This window comes from Cyprinodon tularosa, unplaced genomic scaffold (genome assembly GCF_016077235.1).
Source record: "Cyprinodon tularosa strain WSP-4 unplaced genomic scaffold, ASM1607723v1 ctg6, whole genome shotgun sequence".
Classification (NCBI taxonomy): Eukaryota; Metazoa; Chordata; class Actinopteri; order Cyprinodontiformes; family Cyprinodontidae; genus Cyprinodon; species Cyprinodon tularosa.
The window spans coordinates 1,772,628-1,787,454 of NW_024039340.1; the positions used below are offsets into that span (position 1 = coordinate 1,772,628).

At 40.5% G+C, this 14,827-nt stretch overlaps 1 protein-coding gene across 1 annotated transcript; it reads left to right on the plus strand.

Moving 5' to 3' along the window:
• Positions 1–2,647: 2,647 nt before the first annotated feature.
• Positions 2,648–12,442, plus strand: LOC119797813. Its single transcript, XM_038307028.1, has 3 exons — positions 2,648–8,451; positions 9,344–9,409; positions 9,950–12,442. The coding sequence occupies exons 1-3, from the start codon at positions 3,750–3,752 to the stop codon at positions 11,809–11,811; spliced, it is 6,630 nt and encodes a 2,209-aa protein (XP_038162956.1). The 5' UTR covers positions 2,648–3,749; the 3' UTR covers positions 11,812–12,442.
• The last annotated feature ends 2,385 nt before the right edge of the window (positions 12,443–14,827 follow it).

Sequence of the window (14,827 nt, forward strand, 5' to 3'; positions counted from 1 at the left end):
TATATATATATATATATATATATATATATACATATATATATATATGAGCCCTGATATTTAGAACAAGAACAGATCGTCACAAGCTCAAGAACTTATGGTTGGGTGGGTCGGTCTTTTTAACTATATTGTGTCACTTCTTTTAGCAATTTCTTATCTCTTGCCTCACATAAACAATACAAAAAACTAAAATCTGAGAAATTTGGTGAAACTTTTCAGACTATTCTACCCATTTATTTATGATAAACCTTGTTTTCTGTTCTATTTTCCCATTAGGGGCTGTGTTTACTGACACAAAAGCAATTAAATAAATGCAAATAAATAAAAGCAAATCTACATTTTAAAACGTCAGTGCCGACAAATTTTCACAGCATGGTATACAATTATTCATTCAATATTCTCATTGAAAACAGCACAGGTTATGAGATTAATTTGAATATAAACAAAAAATGGAATCTTTGAACAGACTCCACCCCCAAGGAAAATTCTATGATGTCACAAAGGCGGTTATGGTGTGATGTCATCACATCACCAAAGAATTCCGTGTTCCTCATTGCTGGTGTAACCTGCATAAAATAAGAACCCGTATTTTATTTTGGCGGGTCAAATTGATAGCACCCTTTAAGTTCCGGGTCACAGGTGACTCAGATCTGAATAGCTGTTGCTGCTGTCGCTGTGGCTAGCTGCTCGTCTCGGCGTCTTCTAAACTAATAGAAGAATACGGCTGGATCAAGGCTTATTAAGACGGCCGAAGGATTTAACTGAGTGTTTTCTGTCGACCGCTCGACGGTGAGTCGTTTAATTTACGTATTTTGTTTTTCTTTAGAAATAGAAATGCGGTGGCGACACGCCCACTAAATCTGTGCATTAATGACTGAAAAGTTTATTTATTGATTTAAAAGGTCATTTTCTTTTGTTAATTTTGTGGCCGAATAGATTATATATTGTTAAAATATTAAATAGGCCTTTTGATTTTTGTAGATTCGTCCTTTTAGGGCAGTTTTAGTTACTTTTTATTAAATTTTGCTAAAAGCCTACAGAACTCTGGGCTTAGACATATTTTTTTTTTGTGAGGAATAAGAGGAAAAAAACAATTCTTTTTTTGAAATGATATGGAAGTCAATTAAGTTTAATTGACTGCGTCAATTAAACTTAGATGGAATTTAAAAAGTGCACTTTACTTTGATCTGTACCGGTAACTTTACTTTGATCTGTACCGGTAACTTTACTTTGATCTGTACCGGTAACTTTACTTTGATTTGTACTAGTAACTTTACTTTGATTTGTACTAGTAACTTTAATCTGATCGCGATCTTTAATTTAAATTCATGAGAAACACTTATTGAAATGAAGTTATTTATTTATGTTGTAATTGTTGAATGTTTATTTATTTTGAATAACATTTGAACAATGTTTAAATATGATAGCTAATTTGTATTTTTATTTATGACCTTGTTTAGGTCAGGTTTTTTTCACCCCCTGTGTCACGTCAGGATGGCGAGCTACCGGATCACCGCAGCTTCGCGGTAGGATTTACATGAACCAAGTTACTTTCTCATTCTGAACTTATTTGCTTTGGGTTATGGACAAGAAAAACCCTACAACAATCGGACATTGATTGATGAACTGTTGAATCACTCTAGATTCATGAATGGACTAAAAAGGAAACTCTTGGGTGACATAAGGGTTTATTGTTTTTGTTGCTGAGTTGTTTGTCCTTTTTTTTTTTTTCCCCCTTGTCGTGTTTTTGGTTATATTATAGAAAATCACTGTTATTATAAATATTATTAATATTGCATATCTTCCTATATATATGAAAAAAAAAACTCAAACTTGAATACAATAATTTAAGCATACTTTTGTCTAATGGTATTTTGTTCACACCCACGGGCTCCATAGGCGAACCTATCTGAGTGCCTATTATAACTGGCTGCAGTCAGGCGCCTAGCCTTAAATAAGCGTTACACGTGGCGAGCTAGCCAGGAGCTTGTGTGTGTGAACATATTTTTTTTTTGGGCTATTTCTCATTTTGAACATTTATTTCAGTTGTAGGAATAGGAAATTCTAAGTAAAATATTCAGCTTTTTCAAAAGGTAAAATAAAGAATACTTAATAAAAAAAAACATGATGGATATTGTTGAGCAATCTGGTATAAATGTGTCACAGTCTGTGATGATTACTGGTGCTACCGATACCAAGGTTGATGAGGAAATACTTAATTGCTTAAGTAGATACGGTAAACTTAACCGCACTTTATATGTAACTGATTCCTCAAGCACGTTTTTTAAAAACCTGATCGTTGAGTTTGCAGATTTAGCTGCTTTTTCCGCACTACAACCGCTTCTACCTTATACTTACACCTCTCAAACAAATACTGACCGAGTGTTTTGTGTCACCGCTTTGGCATTCGAGTATGCAGCAACAGAGGGCAGCAGCAGCAAACATCAGCCCAACTACATCGCTGAGCTCAGGAAAATTGCTGATCAAAGCGGCCATCGTTTTGAAGATGTTCTGAAGACAGTAATGAGCCAGATAGGCCAACATCTGCATGCAGCAGGAGCAGATGAAAATTTTGATGATGATGATGATGATGACTACGACGATGATGAGGAAGAGGATGGAGTAAAGGTGAAAGAGGAAAAGGAAGTGGATAAATTTACTACTGCACAGCCAGTGCAAATGGACTTAGGATCATTATCCTCACTTCCTCCTGCTCATTCATCCTCGGGCCAGGGAGCACGACCTCGTCGAAAGCAAACTGGACCAGCTCCAGGACTGTCGCTTTCTACCAATGATCTTAACCCACCTCAGATACAACGGGTTGTTGTTGAACATGTGGTTCGAAATACTGATTTGACTGGTCCAACCTCACTTCGTCTCCGTACTTTTTCAGGAAGGTTTCCTAAGCCGAGTCATGAAGCTGATTTTGAGTCCTGGCGTTCCCAGATTGAGTCTCTGCTTGCTGATCCCAGTCTCTCTGCACTACATGTCACTAGACGAATCCAAGAGAGTTTGTCATCACCTGCAGCTGATTTAGTCAAAGGTTTGAGCCCCCATACAGTACCAACAGTTTTGCTAAGCGTACTAGATTCTGCTTTTGGAACAGTGCAGGACGGTGAAGAATTGTTTGCACAGTACTTAAACATTCTGCAGAATCCAGGGGAACGACCATCCACTTACCTTCAAAGGCTTCTGCTCACCCTCAACACTGTTGTGAAGCAAGGAGGAATTTCACCTGCTGACATCAATAAACATTTACTCAAACAGTTTTGTCGTGGGTGTTGGGATAACACTGTCATCACAAAGTTACAGCTGGAACAAAAGAAAGACAACCCACCAGCTTTTTCTGATTTGTTGTTGTTACTCAGGACAGAAGAAGATAGGCAACATGCTAAAGAGTCACTTATGAAAAAGCACATTGGAACGTCTAAACAGAAAGTTCACGTTCAGTCCCAAAGTGCCTGTTCTTGTGGACATTCTACGTCCAATGAAGAGCTGAAAGAAATGAAAAAACAGCTTCAGAAACTACAGCAGCAAATGTCCCAACTTCTGTCCAGGAAGAGTCCAGCTGAATTCAAGTCCATGTCAAGACAGAACAAGTCCTACTCTTCACCTCAGGTACGAACCAAGCCCAAGCCTTGGTACTGTTTTAATTGTGGAGAAGACGGCCATCTTTCCTCCTCCTGCACAAATAAAGCAAACCCCAGTCTGGTTGAGCAGAAAAAGAAACTGTTACGCCAGAAGCAACAAGCATGGGATGCCAAAATTTCAAAATCTTTAAACTAGAAACAGCTCCTGTAGTGGGACACACAGAAGCTGTGTATATGAACAGTCCCAAAGAACGCAGGATAAGAACACTGCCACAAGGTCTTATCGGCACAAAGAGCATATGCCAAGTTCAGATAAAAGGAGATCAGCTTAACTGCCTCCTTGATTCTGGCTCACAGGTTACTACTATCCCCTACTCCTTCTACAATACTTACCTCAGGGACCATGAAATCAAACCAATAAACAACCTGTTGGAAATAGAAGGAGCAAATGGACAAACAGTGCCTTACCTGGGATATGTAGAGATCAACATGACCTTCCCACCTGAATTGTTTGGTTTACCTGTTGAAGTTGACACACTTGCTCTTGTTGTGCCTGATAATAAGCCATCTCAACATCTGGTTCTCATTGGCACAAATACCTTAGATGTTGCTTACAGCAAACATTTTGACACTCACCCTGACGAGTCATTTCAACCTACAGTCTCTGGTTATATAGCGGTGTATAAGATCCTCCAACACCGCTATGCCCAGAGTTCGAATGAACTTACTGCAACTGTCACCCTGCAGTCTAGTCAGCCCCAAATCATTACTGCTGGGCAGACCACAGTTGTAGAAGGGTGCTTAGCTTCAAGATTGTGGCAAGGAGAAAAACAAGTCCTCCTGGAACATCCGAGTTCCTATGCCCTCCCTGGTGGGCTCATGGTAAAAACCTGCCTCATTGACTTGCCTCAACACCGGCCGTGTCATGTGCCAGTCGTTGTGAGCAATGAGTCGAACCATGAGATTCATATTCCAGCACGAGCAGTCATAGCAGAAATCAGCACTTTCCAGAGTGTGATCTCACAAGAGCAAACAGTCCACAATTCAACCCAGTCTACAGAGTCCCTACAACCATCTCAACCACAATACAACTTTGGAGACTCACCTTTATCTCCAGAATGGAAGCAGCGAATCATCCAGAAACTCAACAGTATTCCTGAGGTGTTTGCAAAGCACGAGCTGGACTTCGGCCGGACAGACAAAGTTAAACATCAAATCAAGTTGTCTGATCCCACTCCTTTCAAACAAAGGCCAAGACCAATCCACCCTCAGGATATTGATGCTGTAAGAAAGCATTTGCAAGAGCTTTCTGATTCCGGAGTAATACGCGAGTCTGATTCACCATTTGCTTCTCCAATTGTGGTTGTACGCAAGAAGAACGGCAGTGTACGCCTCTGTATAGACTATAGGAAGCTAAATCTTCAAACAATAAAGGACGCCTATGCTCTACCCAAGCTTGAAGATACATTTTCTGCCCTTTCTGGATCAAAGTGGTTCACTGTGTTAGACCTTAAGTCGGGCTATTACCAGATTGAAATGGAGGAAAAGGATAAATCCAAAACTGCCTTTGTATGTCCATTGGGGTTTTGGGAATTCAACCGCATGCCGCAAGGGGTCACCAATGCCCCAAGTACATTCCAAAGGTTGATGGAAAAATGCATGGGAGACTTAAATTTAAAAGAAGTTTTGGTTTTCATCGATGATTTAATCGTTTTTGCACCTACCTTGGAAGAACATGAAGAGCGCCTGATGAAAGTTCTCAATAAACTTAAGGATTTTGGGTTGAAGCTGTCAGTTGAGAAGTGTGTGTTTTTTCAAACATCTGTGAAGTATCTGGGGCATGTTGTGTCCCAGAATGGTGTTGAGACAGATCCAGATAAGATCAAAACACTTACCTCCTGGCCAGTGCCCAAAAACCTAAAAGAGCTAAGGTCTTTTCTCGGTTTCTCTGGATATTACCGCCGTTTCGTCCAAGGATATTCAGCCATAGTTAAGCCATTGCATGACCTGACTGCTGGTTATCCGCCATCTCAGAAGAGACTGAAGCCAACGGTAAAGCCAGAGAATTACCTGAACCCCAAGGCACCATTTGGAGGACGATGGACTCCAGTGTGTGAGAAGGCTTTTGAAACCATAATCGAAAGATTAGTCTCTGCCCCTGTATTGGCATTTGCTGATCCACAAAAACCCTACATACTCCACACCGATGCCAGTTCTACCGGTCTTGGTGCGGTGTTGTATCAGGAGCAGGGCGAAAAGAACAGAGTTGTGGCATATGCCAGCAGAGGTCTCTCGCGGAGTGAATCCAAGTATCCAGCTCACAAATTGGAATTTCTCGCTCTGAAATGGGCAGTGACAGAGAAATTCAATGATTATCTTTATGGTGCTCAGTTCACAGTTGTCACAGACAGCAATCCACTGACTTACCTATTATCCTCAGCAAAACTTGATGCTACCGGTTACAGATGGCTTTCAGCTTTGTCAACATTCACATTCAAGATCATCTACAGAGCCGGAAAGCAGAACATGGATGCTGATGGATTGTCTCGACGACCTCATGGTGAGCTGTCTGATGATCCTACCTCCCGGAAGGAACATGAACGAGTCCTGAAGTTCGTTCAGCATCACCTCAACGAACCAGATTATGTTTCCATTGATCAGCACACCATCGAAGCAGTTTGTGCCCGTCACCTGGTGTATAGCCCAGGTGCACATCTTGACCACGCTCTGGTGTTGTCTATGACCACTCATGTCAACAGCCTACCTGACAGCTTTACTGACGATGAACAGTTCAGCTCCCCTTCACTTCCTCGATTCTCAGCAGATGACATTGCAGCTAAGCAGCGTGACGACCCTGTTATCCGCCATGTCATAGCTCAGCTGGAACGAGGAGAATCACCATCACCATCGGTGAAGGAAGAACTTCCTGAACTGCCCCTTCTACTCCGAGAAGTAAATAAAATGGAGCTCCAAAACAACCTTCTCGTTAGGAGGAGACAAGTGGGAAGTGAAACAAAGTACCAACTAGTATTACCTGAGGGGTATCGAGCTGTTGTGCTGCACCAACTGCATAACCAAATGGGTCATATGGGAATTGACAGAACTATAGACTTAGTCCGTTCCCGTTTCTACTGGCCTAGGATGTTTATTGATGTTGTCAATAAAATCAGAACCTGTGAAAGATGTGTGAGACGCAAATCTTTACCAGAACGAGCTGCACCTTTGGTCAACATCAAAACCACTCACCCCTTGGAGTTGATGTGTATGGATTTCCTCTCTGTAGAACCGGATCGCAGAATCAAAGACATCCTTGTTATAACAGACCACTTTACAAAGTATGCCATTGCTGTGCCTACTCCAAACCAAAAAGCTAAGACCGTTGCTAAGTGTTTGTGGGATAATTTCCTTATGCATTATGGCATTCCGGAAAAGCTGCACAGTGATCAGGGTCCAGATTTTGAATCAAGAACCATCCGAGAACTCTGTAAAATGGCCAACATTCACAAAATAAGGACCACACCATATCATCCAAGAGGAAATCCTGTGGAACGTTTTAACAGAACGCTTCTGGACATGCTGGGAACATTATCTGAAAAAGAAAAAACTAATTGGACGGATTTTGTAAAACCACTAGTGCATGCTTACAACTGCACAAAGAACGATGTCACGGGATACTCACCCTACGAGCTGATGTTCGGACGCCAACCACGCCTACCGGTGGATTTAGCTTTTGGACTGCCATTAAATGAGGATGGATTTTGCTCCCATACGCAGTATGTGCAAAAGTTAAAGTCCCACCTGGAGGAAAGTTACAAACTGGCCAGTAAGAACTCAGCTAAAGTGATGCAGCGTAACAAAACCCGATTTGACCAGAAAGTTACTGCATCAGAACTAAATGTTGGAGACAGAGTCCTAGTAAGGAACGTGCGACTAAGGGGGAAGCACAAACTCGCAGATAAGTGGGAGTCGTCTGTGTATATTGTTGTGAAGAAAGCCGGCAATCTTCCTGTGTACACAGTCAGACCGGAAGGCCAGAACAAACCACTAAGAACCCTGCATCGAGACCTTTTATTGCCATGTGGATACTTACCTTTTCCTGAGGAAGAAATGCCTACCAGAGCTAAAAGGAAATCTCCTGTGTTTTCTCCAGTATCTCCTGATGATGAAGAGGGTCCATCAGAGGAAGAACTAGTCGATCCACCTTTGCACATTCCATCATCTTTTGAACCTGTCAGATTTACAATTGATATTGACCTGCCTCCTGTCGAGCAGTCTGTCCCAGGAACTGAACAGTTTGTTCCCATCACACAATCTCCAGTGCCTGTAACTGAAGAGGACAGTGATGCTGAGGATGATGAACCCAAACCTGTGGAAGGGGAACTTATGACTGTTAAAGAGGAACAACTAGCAGTAGAGAGTGAGGAACCTGAAATTGACTCTGAACAACTCAATCCTGCTGAAGTCTCCAGAGCTGAAGGAAGACTCTCTCCAGATCCTGATACTCCAGAGTCTGACAATGCAGAACATGACACACAAGAAACTGATATATTTGACATTCCCAGCCATACTGAAGAACCTCACTCACCAGTGGATTCAGTATCTCTGGACAGTGAAGACCAACCTCTGAGACGTTCTAGCCGCACAAGAAATCCACCTGATCGATTACAGTACACTAAACCTGGCAAACCATTACTGAAAAGCATTCAGGCTTTGCTTCACGGTTTGAGCTCTGCTTTCTCCTTCGCCCTTCAAGAAGATGAAGAAGAACAGTTCATTGCTCCGTACTCCAATCAGCCTCCCATTTGCTGCCAGCCTGGTGCATGTACGAGGACGTACATGGGATCAGGAGGGGAGGGTGTAACCTGCATAAAATAAGAACCCGTATTTTATTTTGGCGGGTCAAATTGATAGCACCCTTTAAGTTCCGGGTCACAGGTGACTCAGATCTGAATAGCTGTTGCTGCTGTCGCTGTGGCTAGCTGCTCGTCTCGGCGTCTTCTAAACTAATAGAAGAATACGGCTGGATCAAGGCTTATTAAGACGGCCGAAGGATTTAACTGAGTGTTTTCTGTCGACCGCTCGACGGTGAGTCGTTTAATTTACGTATTTTGTTTTTCTTTAGAAATAGAAATGCGGTGGCGACACGCCCACTAAATCTGTGCATTAATGACTGAAAAGTTTATTTATTGATTTAAAAGGTCATTTTCTTTTGTTAATTTTGTGGCCGAATAGATTATATATTGTTAAAATATTAAATAGGCCTTTTGATTTTTGTAGATTCGTCCTTTTAGGGCAGTTTTAGTTACTTTTTATTAAATTTTGCTAAAAGCCTACAGAACTCTGGGCTTAGACATATTTTTTTTTTGTGAGGAATAAGAGGAAAAAAACAATTCTTTTTTTGAAATGATATGGAAGTCAATTAAGTTTAATTGACTGCGTCAATTAAACTTAGATGGAATTTAAAAAGTGCACTTTACTTTGATCTGTACCGGTAACTTTACTTTGATCTGTACCGGTAACTTTACTTTGATCTGTACCGGTAACTTTACTTTGATTTGTACTAGTAACTTTACTTTGATTTGTACTAGTAACTTTAATCTGATCGCGATCTTTAATTTAAATTCATGAGAAACACTTATTGAAATGAAGTTATTTATTTATGTTGTAATTGTTGAATGTTTATTTATTTTGAATAACATTTGAACAATGTTTAAATATGATAGCTAATTTGTATTTTTATTTATGACCTTGTTTAGGTCAGGTTTTTTTCACCCCCTGTGTCACGTCAGGATGGCGAGCTACCGGATCACCGCAGCTTCGCGGTAGGATTTACATGAACCAAGTTACTTTCTCATTCTGAACTTATTTGCTTTGGGTTATGGACAAGAAAAACCCTACAACAATCGGACATTGATTGATGAACTGTTGAATCACTCTAGATTCATGAATGGACTAAAAAGGAAACTCTTGGGTGACATAAGGGTTTATTGTTTTTGTTGCTGAGTTGTTTGTCCTTTTTTTTTTTTTCCCCCTTGTCGTGTTTTTGGTTATATTATAGAAAATCACTGTTATTATAAATATTATTAATATTGCATATCTTCCTATATATATGAAAAAAAAACTCAAACTTGAATACAATAATTTAAGCATACTTTTGTCTAATGGTATTTTGTTCACACCCACGGGCTCCATAGGCGAACCTATCTGAGTGCCTATTATAACTGGCTGCAGTCAGGCGCCTAGCCTTAAATAAGCGTTACACTTGCTTTACTGCTGACCAGATCAGACGTAGCTTAGCCTTTTTCCAAGATAACCTTTTAGATAAGTTTTAGATTCACATTTTAACAACTGTAATTGTGAAGAAATGGCTCATCAATTCCCAAGACAACACAATGGGAGAACAGGACCCCAGGCAAGATGGGGAAATCAACAAAACCACAATGGGAGAATAGGACCCCAGGCAAGATGGGGACATCAACAAAACCAGCAAGCCTGGTTTCAACCTCCACCTGAGGATTTTTTACAAGGGGAAATCCAAAGATTGAACCATCTTTTGGAAATGGAGAAAGGGAGATGGTTTGAGGAGAACCAAAAGGTAGTCGAACTGGAATCACAGTTGGAGGAGACAAAATCAGAGGTGAAAAGGCAGAAAAATCTCAAAGAAATGTTTATCAACAAAGGCAAAGAGACAAAGAGGGAACTGGAGAGATTACAAAAGGTTAGTGATCCAGAGATCCTAAACTCTGCAGCCATTGCCGAAATAGTTCACAACGACATGAAATACAAGAAGAAAAAGATGCTGCAAAAAGACTTTGATGAACTGAAGGTGGCCCACATCCTCGTCCAACAATCTCTTACTTCACAAATCCAGGCAGAAAAAGACAAGAATATTGCCCTCCAAGAAGAACTGGACAAACTCAAGACTTCCTACCAGGAGCTTCCCTCCAAAAGTAAAGATGCTTCTGCAGAAATGCAGCATGTTGGGATTCAGACAGAGAATGAAGAAAGATCCAGTGAGAACGAACAACTCCTCGAAAATCTCAGAGCTGAGAAGGAAGACCTCTTCCAAAAAATGTCTCAAGAGATCGCATCTCTGCAGGAGAGGGACACCAGTTTGCTGAGACAACTAGACCAGCTTCAAGTTTCATACCAAGAACTGAACTGTAGGTATGAAAAAGATGTTTCTGCATTAAAACAGCAAGCAGAGGCATATCAGCAGGAGCTAAACTGCCACAAAAATGCTAGTTCAGAGAGAGCAAGGCAGGACCTGCAGCTTATCAACGACCTGATAGCTGAAAAAGATGATCTCTATCAAAAAATGTCACAAGAGGTCACATTGCTTCAAGAGAAGGAGAAAAATTCACAGAGTGAATTAGAGCAGGTTAGAGAGTCATACCAAGAAATGACCGGCTTGTATGAAAAAGACGTTTCTCTACTTAAACAGCAAGTAGAAAAATATCAGAAGGAGTTTGATCATGAGAAAAAAGCTAATTCAGAGCGAGCAAAGAATGACCTCGAGCAAATCAACAAACTGAGAGCTGAGAGGCTTCATCTCTACCAAGAAATGTCTGAAGAAATCCAGATTCTGAAACAGAAACTCGAAGAACCGGTGAACCATTTGTCAGGTGTGACAAAACAGAGTGAAAACAATAACTCTGCACTGAAACAACAGGTAGAACAACTTCAACTGCAGATAATTCAGGAGAAGAAAAGTCATTTGGAGGCATCAAAGAAGGACCTGACACTTCTTAACAAGTTGAGAGCCGAGCAAGACCATCTCAAAGAAAACGCCTCAAAAGAAATCACCTTCCTGCAAGAAAAGGAGAAACGTTTGCAGGGAGAGATGGACAAGATTCAAGTTTTACAGCAGGAACTGAATTCAAGGTTTGAAACTGATGTTTCTGCACTGAAACAGCAAGTGGAAACCTTAAAGCAGGAGAAAAATATCCAGAAAGTGCCTCAACAGGAACTCATTGTCCCACCATGCACTAATCTTGACAACTGCTCAGAGGAAAACCTGTCAGAGACCAGAGAAATCACTGAAGAATCAACCAAGGTCATGAACAAGGATGTGCAGGAAATTACTGAGGAGCCTGTAATGCAGTCAGAGACAAACACCCCAGATACCAAACTCATGGCGGGAGCAGGCAAAGAGACTAAATCAAAGCGTTCAGCTTGGAAAAGATTACGCCACTCTCTGGGTTTGAGGAAATCAAAAAAGTAGAAGAAAAGCAACAATATCACCTGGTCCCAGCTCCATATAATCGATCCAGAGATAACAGAACATCTTGTTACCAACTGGAAAAAAAAGTTCCCTTTGAACCAAATAAGAAATGTACAGTCACATTCAAATTCAGTCCAAATTTTTGAAAAAAGTGGGCAGTACGGTGATGTGGCGCTTAGTGCTACAACTTCACAGAGAGGACGTCAAAGATCTAAACACACCGTACTTGCGTGGGTTTTCTCCAGGTGCTCTGGTTCCCCCCACACTGCTAAAAACATGTCGATAATTGGCCAATGTGACTTGTCATCAACTGTGAACTGATTCCAAGAAGAAAAGATATTAGACTGTCATCAAAGTAGCGAGGGGAATTTAAAAAAGGCATTCATATACGTTAGTATGCCTGGAATTTCTTGGAAAGGGACCTGGACATTAACAGTATCTTCATAGACTGTTTGTTTTATATGTATATAAAAAAGGTTTCTTTATGATTAAAAAGCATCAAAAAACATATTCCTCAAAAAACGACAAAAAATATATAAAAAGATAAAAAAAACAAAAAAAAGAATTAAAAAAAAGACAAAAAAAAGTATGAATGTGTGCGTGAATGTGTGCGTGAATGTCTGTGTGAATGTGAGAGTGAATGAGTGTGGGGGTGAATCTTTTCACAGGGCGAGTGTGAAGCGTCTACTGCAGAGGTGATTATTGGAAGTTCATGCTTTCAGCTTGCAACTTTCTGCATTCAGCTGCTGCAGCTGGCTAACCTCTTCTATGGGGTGAAAAGAGGAGACCAATGTAAAATCTCCTCCTGCCAGTATATAGCCTCTCCACCGCCAAGACCCCTGCAGTGCCTCCTCGTGGCCCCACACGTCAACTGGGTACTACAGTCCCAGGCTAAACTGCAGGGGATCTCGGAGCAACAGTGGGCCCCAGAGACATGGTGCAATAATGCTGTGGCATCAGTCAACCACTGTTCCAGCTATGGACAAATAGCTTCACTCTCATAGCCCTTGTCTTGTTAGGCCTCTATAGCCAAAATAAGACAGAGGCTATGAGAATACATCTCAGCTGAGTTGTAGGTGGTGCGCCTAAGGTAACTCTAAACTGAGAAAGGATCTATTAGTCTTCTGCAGCCATGATGGCAGACTGGTTGTGCTGAGCCTTAACCACACCATCTGCCTTTACTGCAGCTGATTAACAGTTACCAGTTCAGATTGTCTCCAAAGACTTGTGCATTGACAGTGAGTTCCAGAACATAATAATCAAATGCATCAGCTTTCTTTATGAGACTGGGTTTTTGGTAACAATAACCTACATGGGAACTTATGGCCCACAGATCAAAACCCTGGACATTTGGCATCAGTGCATCCTGGGAATCATTTGGTATGACTACTACACACTGAGATACTCAGCAGCTAGCCTTTCCATTGCAAATACCCTTGTATTGCCTGGCCACACATGGAAACTGGGTACTCTACTGGGTACTCTACTTCTGTTTTATCTTCCTGTATTTTAATACTGTAATGTAAAGCACTTTGCATTGTCTTTGTACTGAATTGTACTATACAAATAAATTTGCCTTGCCTTGCCTTACAGTAGTAGGGGCCACTGAAAGTAGTCATTCAAAATGTCCTCACTTCCTTGATGGGCCCTTGGCTGGTCCCCTACAATGACTTTTTAAACATTTGTACTAAAATGTTCTTTCATGATTTGTTGACATTAAGATCTAAAGAGAAGCGGCATCTACTGGTAAGACCCTGTAATTTAATGAAAGGGTGGAGTCAGAGTAAAAACATATGCAAGAAGGGGTCACTCCATCGGCTGGTAGTTGGAGGGAAGTGGGCTGCCATTCGGCTGACGTTTGACTATAAACACACACAACATACCACATGTTGTAGAATTTACTTATACCATATATGAAAAGACTCTCCCACTCTTCCCCCGCTTACACTGACTGTCCTACGGTCTTCTTTACCTTTCCTCCTTTCTCCCCTTTTATTAGTTCATTCATCGCCTCCTCCTGACAGGCTCGGCTTCTTTTTTTTTTTTATTTTTCTCCAAATCTGGACTCGGATGCCTTCAGGGTTCACAGAAAAACTCAGACAGTTGCAACATGCTGATGACAAATCATTACAAGCATACATTTAAGGAAAGGACAAATTATCGCACATTTGGCCTTTGACTGTACAGAGGGCACACCTGTTGTCAAACACGATTCTCGTACACCTGGTAACACTGAACCTACTTCTTGCTTCCTCTAAGATGATAAATAATTTCCCTACAAAATGAGTTGTTAATAATGATTAAATGTATACATGCAGGAATAACTTCTTACTCTTTTGGTGTACCAAATCACCCTTATTATAACACAATTTTTTGTGGGCTAAGTCCATGATGATGATGATCCGCCCCTAATAAACAGTATTGATTTGAGATCCTCATTAAATAAATACTTATTTTCCACCATATATTTTCTGTAATAATCATACAGTGTTATTTCTTGTTTTTCTTTCAAAATATATATATATATTTTTTTTTGCATAGTTAAAGTGTAACCATGATGAAAATTACAGACCTCTCTTGGACAGTCAGTTAAGTGTTATGCACTAAATTTTTCTTATTTTAAATGTAAATATTTTTCTGCTTGAAAATTGTCTTATTTAGATGCTTCAATATTTTTTTGAAAAAAATAACTTGCTTATAATAATTTTTTTTCTAGTGAAGAGACAGAACTGGTAGAATAATCCTCAGGTCCAATTTTAAACCAGTTTTTCCACCTGAACAACTTTATAGGTACCCAGCAGTCTGGCAATCATATTCTTCTAAACACAAGTCTGAGTCAGTCCTGCGCTCAAGGGCATAAACTGGTGGCTGCACTGCAAAAACAATCCAGAAATAAGTAAAAAATGGCTTAAATTAAGTATATTTAGCCTTAATTTGAGCAGGTAAATAAGATGATTTGCCAATGGAATGAGTATTTTCACTCTTAAAATAAGATAGTTAGATAATATTTACTTGA

Excerpts from the sequence above, each read along its gene's own strand:
- LOC119797813 (XM_038307028.1), top strand. The coding sequence starts at position 3,750 with ATGGGATGCCAAAATTTCAAAATCTTTAAACTAGAAACAGCTCCTGTA. Across the intron at positions 8,452-9,343 it reads AGGAGGGGAGGGTGTAACCT|GTCAGGTTTTTTTCACCCCC; the intron begins GCATAAAATAAG and ends GACCTTGTTTAG. Across the intron at positions 9,410-9,949 it reads CGGATCACCGCAGCTTCGCG|AAATGGCTCATCAATTCCCA; the intron begins GTAGGATTTACA and ends GTAATTGTGAAG.